The sequence below is a fragment of the Oryx dammah genome, unplaced genomic scaffold (assembly GCF_014754425.2).
Source record: "Oryx dammah isolate SB20612 unplaced genomic scaffold, SCBI_Odam_1.1 HiC_scaffold_1, whole genome shotgun sequence".
Classification (NCBI taxonomy): Eukaryota; Metazoa; Chordata; class Mammalia; order Artiodactyla; family Bovidae; genus Oryx; species Oryx dammah.
The window spans coordinates 10,948,517-10,965,027 of NW_024070185.1; the positions used below are offsets into that span (position 1 = coordinate 10,948,517).

The 16,511-nt window shown below is 50.1% G+C and overlaps 1 protein-coding gene across 1 annotated transcript in view; it reads right to left on the bottom strand.

Moving 5' to 3' along the window:
• Positions 1 to 11,496, bottom strand: part of SCARA3 (scavenger receptor class A member 3) — a 34,089-nt gene extending 22,593 nt beyond the window's left edge. Inside the window, exon 1 of the mRNA XM_040237098.1 lies at positions 11,202 to 11,496. Coding sequence (XP_040093032.1) covers positions 11,202 to 11,208 — 7 coding nt within the window. The 5' untranslated portion in view covers positions 11,209 to 11,496. The remainder of the gene's footprint in view (positions 1 to 11,201) is intronic.
• Between the last annotated feature and the right edge of the window lie 5,015 nt (positions 11,497 to 16,511).

Here is a 16,511-nt window from a genome sequence, read left to right on the forward strand (position 1 = left end):
TCTTCCTGTTCCTAGGAAATCCACGCTGAAGTGTTCAGAAGTAAAGAATCATAGTGTATGTAAATTACCTTCAAGAGCTTCAGAAAAGGTAAACAGGAAGGAAATCCAAAAAAGAGGAGATACATCTATACTTATAGCTGATTCACTTTGCTGTACAGCAGAAAGTAAAACAACTTTGTAAAAGCAACTACACTCTAATACAAGGACCCTGATCAGTAACAGTATCATAACCTCCTGAATTTCCTGCTTGAGTTTCCTCTCCATAGTAACAGACTCCAGGTACCCTCTATGTGATGGAGTTAGTGTGTTTTCAGCTGTGTGCATGAATGTGTGTGTGTGTGTGTGCATGCTTTGACGGAGAGTGGGCACAGCTGCAGAAGGAAGGCTGACAAGGATGGGAACCCTTTCTACGTGTCTTAAGAAATCAACCTCTTCAGCCCTGCTTTGTGTCTTGGGCGGCTATCCCATCGTCAATCTGCCAAGAGTTTAGGAGGATAACTCTGCCTGGGCGGTTACCAGTACTGCCATCAGTTTTCCATAAAGCAGCGCCCCAGGCGAGGCGGTACCTTCTGTGCTGTGACCACCAAAACCTCACCCTAACTAGCGGGGCCCTCTCACCCCCAACATCTCAGCCAGAATGACGCTGTTGGATATACCGCAGCCTTTGGGGTCCCCTGGGGAGGTATTCCTTCCATTCTTAGAGTGGAGACGCCTTCCAGGCCTTCCTGTCCTTTTCTCATTTCTTTCCTCCCCTGGTGGGGCTTCTCTGCCCACCCCCGTGATGAGGTCTCCTCCCTGTTCTGTTTCCAGGGTCAATTTCATCACTTTGCTGTTTATAGCATTTGCAGGGAATCTGGGAAGGCTTAAATCAAGCAAGATCAACACTAACCTTCAGCGAACACTCCCTCGGAAAGCACACAGCTCTCTCATAATTCTGCTCTCCTGTCGAGGGCCCCAAGATGGGCAGTCGTGAGCAAGTGGGAATTCACAGAGACCCATCTGATGCCTCGTGGGGTAGCCCATGTGAAGGGAAGTGCTGGTGGGCACGATCTCAGCTCTCTTTAGACGAGAGATTTCACAAGTGTTTGGCCCCATTCCCTTTGCTGGCATCTCGGCTCCATAACTCACAGCACTGTTCCCCAGTGTCCCCAAAGAGATCTTCTCTTTCTAATCCTTCAGACTTCCTGTTTACTAGTGCTGAACCACAGACCCTGGGGACCCTCATTTACCTACGTCTGGAAGGCTGTAGCAACTGTCCCAGCCCCGTTCCTCTGAATGAGAACGTAATCCAAAGCATTTGTGAGGGTTTTACAAGCCAAACTGTTAGCAAGCATGGACTCATTATACTCGCATTACACCACGACTGAGCCAGTGAGAGGATGGGAGAGGAGACAGACCTAAAGAATGGAGAAGAGCTTGGCTGGAGGACAAAGGCCATGACGGGCGAGATGTTGGTGGATGAGGCAGGATCTGTACTCTGCCCTTGCACTGGACCAAGGGGAGTCGGCGGAGGCAGGAAAAGAATCTCCTCCCCAGTCCATCTTCTGCACTGCCTGTTCCCACGCCTTCTGGGGCATGTCATTTAGTGTTGGGTCCCCTGGCTTTCCAGAATTTTCAGAGGGAGGGGCAGTGGGAAGGGAACTTGTTAAGTCACAGAGCCCACTTGTCATGTTACAAAGGCTCAGAGAGGTTAAGTGATCTGTTAGCTAGTCAGTGGTTCCTAAATGCCCAGCAATCTGAAAAGTCAAAGTGTTAGTCGCTCAGTCGTGTCCAATTCTTCCCGACCCCATGAACTGTAGCCTGCCAGCCTTCTCTATCTATGGGATTCTCCGGGCAAGAATACCGAAGTGGGTTGCCGTTCCCTTCTCCAAGGGATCTTCCCAACCCAGGGATTGAACCCGGGTTTCCTGTTTTGCAGGGAGACTCTTTACCATCTAAGTCATCTGGGAAGTGATCTGAAGCAAGATGCAAATACATTTATGGAGTTCTTGCACAGCCACACACACACACACACACACACACACACAAGCCACAGAGCTCCCAAAAGCCTCATCCATCTCGGCCGGCATATGTTTGCACATCTGGCCTGCCAGCAGTTTGTCACCTCTTTGAGGTCAGGAAGTCTTTCCTGGGCCTCTTTCAACACAGGGCTGACCTCAGGCGGATATTCAAAATAGATGGATTTACTGACCCTTTGTGAAGGCCTGCATCCTTAGAGTATTGCTAACTCTGCCCTTTTTGATTAAGAGCTGTTTTACAACAACAATAAAAAAAAGTTTAATGACTTAAAATATGGTTTAAACATGATCTATTTTTAGAGTTCTCCATGGCGAGGGAGTGCTGAGGAGTTCTGATGAATTCAGGATGCAAAGGCTTAAAGGAGCAGAAATTTTGAAAAAATATACAGGGAGGGGCCTAATGTTTGGATTGAAAAGGAATGAAAGAGGGATTTGGGGGTAGCGCAGCAAAATTTGGGATCTGCTTCCCCTCTCTTTCCCTGAGCTGCAGCAAGGGTTATGATTTTTCGCTCCTAAAGGCTAAAAAGACTCCCTTTTGGTGGGAGAGGGGTTTAATTTTCTCCATCTGTGTCCAGTTGATCACTTTAGAATCCCACCAGCATTTTTACGGCCCTCTTAACTCAGGCTGCAGTTCTCTCCTGCATCAAATGTAAACCATCCATGAAACTGAGGGCTTCTTGACATGCTGAAAATGAAGGAGCTCCATAGTGTCAAATATTATGGGCTGCCAGGTCCTGGGATGGTTGGAGAGGTCACCACAGGTGTCTGAAATGAGGTCATCTTTCTAGGAAGGCAGAAACAGGCTCTAGTTGTGTTTTCTCTCTCTTTTTCATCCTTCTTTCATTTTGCTGACTCCAGGATAGAGGCTACTGGGTCTTGGGAAAGGAGTATACCCTTGGGATAGGGTAATGCCTGAACCCATGAGTATTTGGGAAAACCTCTCTTTTGGGACAAACTGGGGACAGCCTGCTGTTCTGGGTACCAAACTTCAAAGACTTTGTATGTCTGTTTCAGCCTCCCCTGTTCTAGAGGGAGCTGTCATGAGGGAGCAACCCGCATGACCTACCCAAGGCATAACTGGCCCCACACTTCAGCTAGAGAGCTCTACCCAAATTCCAAGCAACGAACTTTACAAACAAATTGGCCTTCGAAGACAGCGCTGCAAGCTCAATCTCATGAAGCAGGGGCAACCACTGGAGATTTGAAAGAGCCTCTGTTTCCTCTGTACCTACGGTCGTGTCATCCAACTCAAATATCAGAGGGACAGCCACAAGGGAACGCCCTTGTTTTTTCAAGCCTCGGCTCCCACAGAGCCATGTCTAGAGTTCGATTTGAAGGTTCCCGAGCGGGCACGTGGCTGGGCGTGACTCCTGGCTCTGCTGAGGTTAGACCAGGTTCACCTCACCCTGTGGAGGTGGAAAATAGCCCCAGCCTGCTAACACAACTGTGGCCGTCGACTCAGGCTCGCTTTTGGTTGACCGAAAATATGGAGTTAATTCACTCTTTGGCCTTTCTGGGACTGCAATCTCCCATCAGGGTCAGCGAGGGGGAGAGATTCGAGGAATTGAATAAAAGGGCTTTCTTCAGGAACTTCAAGGAACATATTTTGATGATTATCTTCTATGGAGTTCACAGAGTGGGTTTTCAAAACAGCCAATTGGGTCAGTAAAAATAAAGATTTCGGACTCTTCTCAGGAACCAAGGCTATATTTAAAGTCACAGAGAAATTGTAGTTTACGGTTGGAGAATGCTGTAATTAAGGCTGAAAAGCTGTTTTCCTTGGAAGCCTTCTGCCATGACCCCCTCGCCACAGTCTTCCGCTGCAGATGTGTCTATATTCGGGTGGGAATCCGTCTGCCCCTCTCTGCTCTGATGAACTGGTCCTTCCCTTTCAGATTCTCCTGCTCAGGAGGTATCATGCTCTGCTTCCCTGTGACAGCTGCCACCTCTCTGCACCTTCATTCCTAAAATCCACATTTGATGCTCTGGGACAGGCATTACCTCTCTCCCTCTCCCCTCCCCACCACTTCTGCCTGAATCCTCAGAGCCAGCCCATGGCTCCCAGCATCGGCTGTCTTTCACGGTTTCTGTAACCACAGAGGTTGTGGGCAGACTCCCTCTCTATCCTAAATTACCTTCCTCCCCTTTCTTGCCCTCAGTGTTCTCACTGGGGCACTCTTGGCATTTGGGTGGCATAAAGCTCTACTACACAAGGTTCACCCACACTGTGCAGACATCTGGCATGGTGACCCACGGAGTGCCAGGAGCAATCCCTGGTTATTTGTGATAAACTCAAAATGCCAACTGGGGGACTTCCCTAAGTGGTCCAAAGGCTAAGACTCTGCACTCACAATGATGCAGAGCCTGGGTTCCATCTCTCGTCCGGGAACTGGATCTCACAGGCCACAGATGTGCTGCAATTAAGAGTTCACATGCCACAATGAACAAAGACCAAAGATTCTAAGTGCCACAACTAAGATCTGGCACAGGGAATATATGTACATGTGTGGCTGATTCACCGCTGTACGACAAAAACTAGCATAGCATTGTAAAGCAACCGTGTGTGCTTAGCCACTCAGTTGTGTCCGACTCTTTGAGACCCCATGTTTTATAGCCAGGCTCCTCTGTTCATGGTATTCTCCATGAAGGAATACTGGAGTGGGTTGCCATGCTCTCCTCCAGGGGAATCTTCCCAATCCAGAGATAGAACCCAGGTCTTCTGCATTGCAGGCGGATTCTTTACCGTCTGAGCCACCAGAGAAGCCCCCGAAAGAAACTATACTCCAATAAAAATTAATAAAAAAACAAACCTGGAAGCTGTGGGTAGGTTAAAGGCTAACACTATGCCATTTTATACAAAGGATTTGAGCATCCTTGGATTTTGGTATACCTGGGGGATTTTGGAATAAAACCCCACGGATATGGGGGGCGGTATTTGGGAAGAGCTTCTTGAATATTCACTCAGGACAGCAGACCTCAACCCTCTCCCATCATATACACACTGGTCTCCTCTGTGGAGGTAGCACCTCCTCCACTGCCCTTGAACTCCACAAGTCCAGTGGATGGGAAGGGTGGGAATCATTAGTTTCTTGATCTCAACCATCACGTCTGGGCCTTCAAACCCCTCAACTCTCTCTACTTGTCACCACTTCCAGTCATGCTTTCTCTCACACGGGGATTCCCCTTCTGTCTCTGGGCTCTGTGTGCAAAATAGTGAGAAAACCATCAACTTCATGAGCTGCTATAAAAATGAGACAACATGTGAAAAGTACCAGATACTTGATAAACGGGAGTATCAGCCATTTTTATTAGAATTACTTTTCTATCCTGCTTGAACTCTGCTGTCATTTATTTCCCTTCCCTAAGGTCTGTCACACTCAGGACTGGTTTTCAACTTTTAAAAACTCCAATTTTTCCTTTTCACTCAGCAATCTCCTTTCTAGGAATTACTTTTTAAAGGGATAAATATACCACTAGGCAAAGATGGACATGTAAAGATTATCATTGCTGTGATAAATGCAAGGAAAAATGTATATATGTTAAGTGTTGATTGATAAAGGATTGGGCTTCTCTGATGGCTCAGAGAGTAAAGAATCCATCTGCAATGTGGGAGACCTGGGTTCGATCCCTGGGTTGGAAGATCCCCTGGAGGAGGGCATGGCAACCCACTTCAGTAATCTTGCCTGGAGAATCCCCATGGACAGGCTACAGTCCATGGGGTTGCAAAGAGACAGACATGACTGAGCAACTAATCAGAGTACAAAGGATAGATTAAATAAATTCTTATAAAGCCATACTATGGAATATTATGCAGCTGTTGAAAAAGAATGAAGATCTATACTTATTGCCCAAGGAATATGTCTAGGTTCTATTGTTGGAATTTAAAAATACATATAAAAATACATATATTGTATAATCTTACCTATGTGGAAAAAAAAATCTGTGTGCAAATAAACACAGAAGAATTTCTGGAAGAATTCTCATCCATTTTCTCTGAGGGGTAGGAGTTCATGTGAGGACTATTTTTTTTCCTTTTTTGCATTTTTCAAAATTTTTATACTGGGGATGGATGGTAAAAAGATTCAGTGCAACTAGTGATGCAAAAAGCCTATGTCTACATCCTGGGGTACCATGAAGGCAGCCTTTCTTTCTACAAGCAAAGCTCAGCCACTCATGTCTCCATCATCCCCAGCCCCACCCCTCCCCTTTTCTTCTCTCCCCTGACCTTCCAATGAGCCGGCCAGTCCCACCTTGAAAATTTCTTCACGCTTGGCCGGCTTCTTGCTTTAACTTCTTAGCTGTCTTTTTCTCAAACTTCTCTAACACAAGGCCTCCCTGGGTTTTTGTTTCAAATCTGCCCACTCTTCTCTCGGTCTATGCCACCTGTGTTTTTCAGGATCGAATAACCCTGAGCAAAGCCTGTCCATCAACAGTCAATGCTGTTGACCATTTCCTCCTTCTTGGAACTTTCTCCTCTCAGTTTCCATGATATACATCCTCCTTCGTCCCCTGTGTCCCTGACCGCTCCTCTTGGCTCCATCACAGGCTCGTTTTCTTCTTCCCTCATGGCTTTCTCTAAAAGTAGAGATTTCCCAACGTGGGTGAATGTCATTAGAGAACTAGCAAGCAGGCCATCTTCTGACAAACCCATTCAGGGCCTCTCCAAAGTCAACAGGACACAGTCGGAGTCCTTGGCGTGGTGCTCAAGGCCTCCTGATCCTGTGGCTCCCAGCGTTTCTCTGCCAAACCCTCAACCTCCGAGCCAACCTCTCTGCCCATCACCCTTGAATACACTTACCCAAAGACAGCACCCGCCCCTCCTGCCTGTCTCCTGCATGACCCCATCCAGACCTTGCTCACCTTCTGCTACATCCTAAAGCCTTCCCCACCTGCCCCAATGTGAAAGGTTCTTTCTCTCCTCAGATTTCTATGGAATCTACTGTCTATACCATTCACTGGTGCCTTCACGTCATCCCCCTTGATTACTTGGTTCTCTTCTGTTTTTTCTAACTTTTATTGGACTATGGTTGCTTTACCATATTGCTTTAGCATTTACTGTAAAACAAAGTGAATCAGCTAAATGTGTATATATATATATCCCCTCCATTTTTGGATTTCCTTCCCATTTAGGTCACCATTGAGTAGCATTCCCTGTGCTATATAGGAGGTTTTCATTAGTTATCTATTTTGGACATAGTAGTGTATTTCTGTTATGCGGCTGGGGCCCTGGGATGTCAAGGGAGATTGTGGAAGGTTTCCCTAAACTGGGGGAAAGATACGTGAGAACTGCCCCCAAAGGCCTTCACAAAAACCTGCCAAAGCGTTCACCAACATCAATTGAGAAGCAGAATTATCTCCTCTTTCAAATAAGCTTGAGAGGGCAGTCTTCAGTTATTAAAATCACCCCAGCTGGAAGGCAAGGTGGCCAGCGTGCACCCCCCATCCCCCCACCCCCGCCTCAGGCCATTTTATTGACTCTGTGCACCTTTGCCATGTCAGACCCCCTCCAGTGCCCTGCGGTCTGGGGATGAAGGTTGGGCTTCCAAAAGGGACCCAGTCTGCACCTCGATGAGTGGATACATCCCCCCTGCCAAGCAGCAGGAGGTAGATTCTCCGGGATCTCACTGCTGTTTTCTGAGTCCCCCTGCCCTCCCACCTGCCCTTTGCCTTCAGGGTGTGGGCACTGCTCCCTGATTCCACGCAGAAGGGCTTTTCCCCCAGGCTTGGGGGAAAGTAGGATGTGGGTCTGCCCATCTATGGAAGCTGAGGCCAAGTCTATCTGGGCACAATGACCCATGCGGCAGGCCTGCCTCCAACCGTGTCTCTACCAAGTCACTTCCGCTTGGCCCTCAGCCCAAAGCTCCTGGGCTGAGTCCCAGGGCATCAGGGCAAGATGGGCCTCAGGACCACCAAGAGGAGGAAGGTGGGCTGGAGAAGGGAACACTGACCAGAGCCTCGTGTGTGGCCAGGATCAGAGCCTGTGTCCTTGACTCTCAAATCAGTCATCTCTGCAGTGAACCGAACTACTCCGTGGGGACCTCATGTGGCTGGAAGGGGCTCTTGCCACTGGACCCTCTCACTGGAGATGTGGGAACAATTCCACAGGTGGCTGTTAAAGGCTCAGACAAGCCAGTGGGCAGCTCCAAGGTGGGCCCGTCACCAGGGGTGGTGGCAGCTGTGTGCCCTCAGGTGTGAGAGGGGCTGGACTGGGGGCCTGGGGCTGGCTTGCATCAAAAGATGCGGCTGCCTGGGAGGCCCGGCTGCCAGCCAGTGGGCAGGCGGGTGGGAGGCGCCTCAGGGTGGAAACAGTTTGGCTGGCAGAGCAGACCTGGCGCCTGGCCGCTGGTGGTGGCACTCCTTAGCAAACCTGTTTTCTTGTCTAAGTACCGTCCCCACCAACCCCCACAAAGCATAACATCACTGTGTTTAGCTTTGAGCGGGGCTGGTGAGCCTTTGCCAGCCCATGTAATCCTCAGATCGGTGGCAGATTGGTGGGAGAGTTCGAAGCTAGCTTCCCCCGGGGAAGGGCTGTCCTGGAAGGGGCCGGGCCCGTTTTTCTGGCACTCTCCTTTTTCCATGTGGGGAAAAAAAAAAAAAATTCTGATTCTTCACAGTCCACAGATTCCCCAAGGCCAAATATTGACTGCCTGGCCTGGCTTTTCCCTCTCAGGTAGAGGTGGCAGCTCTTACTGGCTCCCGGGGAGGATGAGGGAGACAAACAGGGAGACCCTGCAGGGAGGCGTGATGGGAACACACCCGGCCTTCTCCGCAGTTCTGAGGCCCGGGGCCCTGGGATGTCATGGGAGATCGTGGAAGGTTTCCCAAAACCGGGGGAAAAATATACAAGAGCTGCCCTGAAGGCCTCAGCCAACAGGAATGCAGCCCTCCATGGTGGTGAGACTGCTCCTTGAGAGAAAAGGGCAGGCCTCGGGCTTCTTACTTGGAGCCCACGGCCTCCCAGCCAACAAGCTGGTCCTCCTCAGAGACCTCCTCTAAACACCCATTCATAGCAGCTTTTTCCTTTTCCTCCTCCACTCAGAGGAAAGGCGGGTCATGCATTCCCAACTCCCTCCCCAGGAGTTGGGTGTGTAGTGTTAGTCTTTCAGTCTGACTTTTTGTGACCCCCATGGACTGTAGCCCACCAGGCTTCTCTCTCCATGGGATTCTCCGGGCAAAAATACTGGAGTGGGTTGCCATGCCCTCTTACAGGGGATCTTCCTGACCCAGGGATCAAACCCAGGTCTCCCAACATTTCAGGCAGATCCTTTACCATTTGAGCCACCAGGGAAGCCTCCCACCCCCACAAGAACTGGGTGTCTCCTCCATGTTAGAGGCGTTCAGCCCTGCCTATCTTTCCCTCACCATCTTTTCTCCCCAAGTGTTCTTCTGGAATGTTGGTGGAGCCAAACCTCTCTGAGAACATGCAGCATCTTAACCACCATCATCCATATCCAGAGCAGCGTGGACCCCGAGCCTGTGGTGAGAGGTGGTCTCAGATCTTTCTGGAAGCTTCTGGTAGTGACCTCCCTGGGGTCGCTGACCAGGCACAGGACTGCACCACAGATGAGAGAGCCAATAACAGGAGCTCAGTGAGGAAGGCCCCTCTCTATTGCTAAGGGAACTCCCTGGAGTTGGTGATAACCTGCTTGCCTCATCCCAGGAAGCTCAAGACACCGTGAGGCTGCCAGGGAGCACAGACAGAGGGACCAGAGACCAGAGGGGAGGAAGAAGGATGTATGTATGTATGAGCAAGCACACTGGCCTGGAGGTGAGGAGCTCTGGGCTAGTCTCCCTGACTAGCTGTGAATCTTAAGCTAGTCCCTTCTCTCGTCCACAAGCCCAGCACTGTAATTTGCACGTTCCAGTGCAAAATAAAAATGCTGAGCTCCCTTGTTTAAAAAATTATTAATAATTTTAAGACAGGGGAATTCCCTGGTGCTCCAGTAGTTAAGACTCCATGCTGCCAGTGCAGGGGACATGGGTTCGATCCCTGGTCAGGGAACTAAGATCTCACATGCCAAAAAAATATTAAAATAATAATAATTTTAAGACAGCAACGGTAGACCATTGAACCTCATGAACAGCCCTGGGACCTTGGGGGACTGCACAGGTGATCCAACTATAAGGCCAATCCTACCTGCTTGGGCCTCAGTTTCCCCAACCACACCACATGGAGGCTGTCATCAATCAGAGGCTTACCCATGAAGCCTTTTCTTCACAGGAACCCTGAACCCCTCTATGGCAGACAAGGCTGCTTCGTCAACACCCCATGAGAACATAGTGGAAAGCCCTGTGGATAACCCAAAAGCCCTTCGTCATTTTAACATTCAGTAAGTGGAAGAAGTGTTAGGGGTAAAAGCATCAGCCCAGCTCCTATGGAAGGATTAGAATGAAGTAGGTGAGACAGGATCCATCTTGAAAGTTTCCAGACTCACAGTATGACTCCAGAGCTGGCTTCTCCCTTAGCCTGAGAATGAGCATGAAGCCCAGATGTCCACTCTCCCTGGCCTCAAGAAAGCCAGGGTCCAGGGGTGAACATCTGGGACCAGGTCTGCTTCTTGTTTCCATCCCAGCAACTGGCTGCAAGGACCACTGTGGTGATGCTCACTGGCCCAGGGAGAGCTCAGGCCTGGGCCACTGACCTTCCACCACCGCTCTGTCCCCAGGGGGTCAGAGGTAGGTCAGGCAGGGGTCAGAGGTTGGGAAGGGCAGGGCCTGGGCTAAGGAAGTCAGTCACAGCAGGTCTCTCCTGGGATTGAAACCCCCAGAGGAGGATCCCATGGGGTAAAAGGCTAGATGGGGGCTGCAGCAGACTGTGAGATGGGTGTGCTAGATGAAGTCGACATTGCTAGAAGCTTTGGGCTGTAGCATCATTCCGTGCTGACTGGTTAAAGGGATCAAAAACTTCTCTGGTAATTACAATGGCTTTTCAGGCAAGAGCAATGACAGATGAGAACGTTCTCCGTTCTCCCTCTCCTCTCCCTTTCCTCTGGACTTCAGGGCTCCATCCTGTACTCCTAAGACTTTTCTCCAGGCGCTAGGAAAGGCGTAGGGAAGCCCCTGCCATCCTTCCCGTAGGAGTCCTCCGGTCCTCAGCCCGCCCGCCGAGAGATGCCCGCCGCACCCGGTCCGGGTGGAGGGCCCCAAGGGGGCTCGCCTCGGAGCTCCCGCGCGCGGGCTTACCTTTCATGGTCCCCGCTCCGAGGCCTCAGGCGGGCCCGGCCGGAGGCGGCTCGGCGGCCGTGCGACCCCGAGCGGAAGCCTGCGGGTTCCCGGAGGGCACCGACCGATCGCCTCCCTACGCGCCGCCCGCGGGAGTGGGACTCGGTGCCGGAGTCGCGCCGGAGCCCCGGCTGCGGAGGCGGCGCGCCGAGGGGAGGGTCCGCGGGGTCGCCGGCTGGGGGCGCAGCGCCCGGCCGCCCATCCCGCCGCGCGCTTCCCGTGGAGGCAGGCGAGGCGTGGACTGCGGCCGCCCCCGGCCCCGCGCGCCCGCCCTCCCGCCGCCCGCCCTCCCTCCTCGTCACCGCTTGGGCCCCGGCCCAGATCAACTTCCCTGCTCTTTTCAAAACTGCCGCGGCCCGGCCTCTTTGTACGGCCGAGGGTCCCCGCGCCCCGCCCAGCCGCCCGGAGCCCCAGCGCGGCGCGCAAGCCCCCGAGCTCGGCCCGGCCGCAGCTGCACTGGGGAGGGGGATAGGGGAGACTCAGGGAAGGCCGCCTGGTGCCTGGGGACTCTGGATTTTCGCCCTGGACCTTTTTTTCCTCACCAATCTGAGGGGTAGAGGGACTGGAGAAGTTAGGATCCCCGGGTGCCAGCCCTAACACCCCACATTGTCTGGGACTGTCCCCCTTTAAGCTCCGAAAGTCCCGCATCCCGGAGAGCCCCCCAGTCCCAGCGGGGGCAGACCAGGACGGCTGGTCACGCCAGCTCTGCCACTCTGGGTGAGTGACTTTGGGTGGCCACTCCATGTGGTTTTCTGCAAGAGGATACTGGGCCCTGAGCCCTCCCAACTTCTGTGATTTTGTTCCTGGAGGGGCCTCTGGTGTGAACAGTGATGATGTCTGAGGATAATGGGCCTCAGGCAAGGAGTTGGTGATCTCCCCAGAGTCCCTCCTCTGGGAGCCTCACAAATCATCCTCTCTGATGGGACACTTACTGAGTTCCAGCCATGGGCCAGGTCCTGCCCTAAACTCTGGGAGTGTGGGGAATATTCCACAGCGTCCAGGTCTCCCTGTGGTTGTGTGGTGTGAGGAAAGATAACAGTTTAACAAGTAAAGATGCTGAGGTGTGAGGAACGCGGAGGTGGGACAAGCACGGTGGTTGCATGGGGCAGGGGGAGACCCACTATAGGCTGCAGACCACCTGGCCTGCCCTCTTTCCATTGTCTCCATCTTCACACCTCCACACCCACCCCCATTTGACCCTTGGAGTAAAAAGTGCGTTTATACTCAGTCGTGTCTGACTCTTTGCGACCCCATGGACTATAGCCTCCCAGGCTCCTCTGTCCATGGGATTCTCCAGGCAAGAATACTGGAGTGGGTTGCCATTTCCTCCTCCAGAGGTTGGAGTAAAGTAGGTCAGGCCAAAGGGGCAGGGAAACTTTCTCCTAAGCCTAGGAACTGAGAAGGGGCCAAGGACAGTCCATCCCCCACCCCCTTCACAAATCTGAGCCAATCAGAAAGGGATGCTCAGCTCTCTCTAATCCCTTCCACTTCCCAATGGCAAGTTTCAGTTCAGACAGTGCATTGTCTCCATGATTTCAGCTGAACTTCACCATGACCTTGAGAAAGGGAGCCAAGAACCTGCTGCCCATTTTACAGGTGAAGTGACAGAGATTCAGAGAGGGTTTTGCCTACCTAGTAGTAGTCATGATGTACTCCTGGAGCTTTAAATCTGGATTCCAATTCTGCCACATGAACCACAGTCTTCTACACTACGGCATGGATCAGGAGAGCACTTTATAAACACCAGGGAGATAGCCACCCCAAAGGATCCTTTAGGTGGTTTACCTGTGTATTAACGAGTTTAATCCTCATAGCAGTCCTAGGAGATAAGTACTATGATGGTCCTCATTTCTCAGAGGATAGATATTGCATTTAGCATCAGGTCGCTCTAAGTGGAGATGTCGGGATCTGAACCCAGGGAAGCTGCTGAATCCCGCATGTTTGTCCTTCGCCCCAGGGTGCACCATCCTGCCCCTCACAGAAGCTACCCAATTATTTGTTAAAAGAAAGAACAGAAAAATGGCCCTTGGCTTTCTCCATGCTTTCTTTAGTTGGCTAGATCCAAGATGTCTGGTGAGAAAAGGTCCTAACTCTGTATGCAAGAATGCCTTCTCCCACACTTCCTCGCCCCCTTGGGATCAGAGGGCGTATGAGCCCTGTGGTGTTGCTACGGTAATGCAGAAGCAGCCTCAGAGAAATGAAACATGCCGCTGTGTGACGATAGAGGGGGCCTGGCTGAGCAGAGCTGGACCCAGCCCTGAAGAGGTTCAGAGGATGAACTCCTGCTCCAAAAGGACTCTGGAAAGAGGAGTCCAGCACTGTGGAGCAGGAGGAAAGAGCTGGAGACCCACTGGCCAAAGTGCCAGAGTAGTTCAGAGAGGGAAGGAGGGGGAAAAAGGGGATAAAGGATGATCAGAGATCACGATCACAGATCACAGATGAAGAAGTGAGATAGACTCCTTAGACACTACACCTGCCTTTGGGTGAGAGCTTTCAGCTGCAACTTCAGGCAATTTCTATCAACAACCAGAGTGCTGAACCCAGGGTCAGCTGGGATGACTTCCCCTGAGAGACCAGATTTTGGAACTGTTAGGGTGTGTCTCAGCTGGGACTTGAGTGCAGAGGCACCAGACCGGGTGGGCGGGGTGGGATGGGCTAGGGAGACTGCTTAAAACTGGTTTTAACTTGAGTTGGGGTACGTAAAGTGTGGGAACAGTAGCTTGCGGCACATATACCATAGTTATGTTGAAAGTCAAAGGAAATCACTAAAGAGCAGAGGTCATTTGGAGGGAAAAAACGTAATCACTACTGGTGGAAACTTCCATGTATAAATGAAGGTAGGAAGTCCCACCCCAGTCCTTTTTTTACACTGAGGTATAGTTGGTTTATAATATTGTGTTAGTTTCAGGTGTACAGCAAAGTGATTCAGTTATATATGCAGGAGACCTGGGTTCGATCCCTGGGAAGATCCTCTGGAGGAGGGCATGGCAACCTACTCTAGTATTGTTGCCTGGAGAATCCCCATGGACAGATGAGCCTGGAGAGTCAGACATGCCTGAGCAGCAGCAGCATACATGATATCATATCATGTTTGTCTTTCTCTATCTGACTAACTTAAGTAAAGATAATACTCTCTAGGTCCATTCATTGGTTGCTGCAAATGGTGTTCTTTCATTTTTTATGACTAAGTTATAAGATGCTGGGAGGGATTGGGGGCAGGAGGAGAAGGGGACGGCAGAGGATGAGATGGCTGGATGGCATCACTGACTCGATGGACGTGAGTTTGGGTAAACTCCGGGAGTTGGTGATAGACAGGGAGGCATGGTGTGCTGCGATTCATGGGGTCACAAAGAGTTGGACATGACTGAGCGACTGAACTGAACTGAACTGAACTGAACTATTAAAATCAGCTTAACATCTCCTTCAATCGTAGAGGCAATCAGTCCTCAATGTTCATTGGAAGGACTGAGGCTGAAACTGAAGCTCTAATACTTTGGCCATCTGACTTGAGAAACTGACTCATTAGAAAAGACCCTGATGCTGGGAAAGATTGAGGGCAGGAGGAGAAGGGGATGACAACAAATGAGATGGTTGGATGGCATCACCGACTCGATGGACATGAGTTTGAGTAAGCTCCGGGAGTTGGTGATGGACAGGGAAGCCTGGCGTGCTGCAGTCCATGGGGTCGCAAAGAGTCAGACACAACTGAGCCACTGAGCTGAATATCTCCTTAAGTCTGTTGTCTGTTGATGGGAACTTGGGTTGTTTCACCTCAGTTCTTGAGCAACGTTGTGATTTGCTTGGAATAAAGCCTTCCAGGGAGCTCCCCAAACACTTTCCTTTCTATTTTCTGCTTCAGGAAAAAAAAAAAAAGAACAAAAACAAACCAAAAAAATTCTTTCTCCTAAAACTCAATTCCTCCACTAATACCTTTGACCCCTTCCTCCGCCACCATGCTCCTCTCAGCATTAGGATTTTGCTTCCACTTCTCTTTCTTAAAATAGAGCTTCAGTCCTCAGTGCTCACTGAAATTGCTCCCCTTCTCCTGGTTGCCAAATAGAATAGCCTTTTCAAAATCTTTTTCTTCTTCACCATTTTGTGGAATAACACTGTAGTAGTCAGGGTGCTTCAGGATCATGGAACCAACATCTGGCATGCTGAAGATTCAGGGAAGAGTCGATGTAGCGGCTCAAGTCCAAAGGCAGTCTGCTGGCAGAATTCCCTCATTTGTGGGAAAGGTCAGACTGTTTTCCTCTTGAGGTCTTCAACTGATTAGACAAGGTCCACCATGCAATAGATGGTATTCTGCTTGACTAATTGAAATGTTAATCTCATTTGAAATACATTTTCACATCTAGAAGCATCTAGAATAATGACTGACTAAATATCTTGTATCATAGCCTGGCCAAGTTGACACAGAAAATTAACCATCACACATCATCACAAAGCAGCTCTTTCTTGAAATGTTCTTCTTCCCTAGTTTACTTACTTCCAGTGCTCCTTCTAAACTTCTTTGACTCCTTTTTCAATATACGAAATAGAAAAGGCTGTTTTCTGAATTCCCTCCCCTTATATTAATTGGTGTGAGTAACATTCCCTGCTGTAACCACAACCTACTGTCTTAACAGGACAAAAATTTATTTCTCACATCACAATCTAGTGTGATGTGGGCTGGACACTTCCCTAGTGGTCCAGTGGCTGAGATTCCATGCTCTTGTTTGTTTGCCAAGAAAGTCCCTTACCACGGTACCACCCACACTGCACAGTAGTAAAATATTCTTGAAAAGATGAGAGGGTTAATCCAGTTAATTTCAGAACAGGGTTCAAGCAACATTGGCCATAAAGGAAAATCTAAAACCCATTTTCCTACTGGCCTCCATTTAAAGTGATAAACAAAATTCCTGGAGGGGGGTGGATGGGAATCTGTCAACATTCTTGAGTGAAGACTTGTCTAGAGAAGCATTACTCTATCACGTTACCATTCCATTGAGGATAAGGCCTTATCTATCTATTTATTTCTGTTTATCATCTATCTATCATATGAAAGTAAAAGTTGCTCAGTTGTGTCTGACTCTTTGCGACCCCATGGACTATACAGTCCATGGAGTTCTCCAGGCCAGAATACTGGAGTGGGTGGATTTTCCCTTCTCCAGGAAATCTTCCCAACCCAGGGATCAAACCCAGCTCTCCTGCATTGCAGGCAGATTCTTTACCAGCTGAGCTACCAGGGAAGCCCTTTTGTCTATTACACCCATCATCTATCACCTCTTC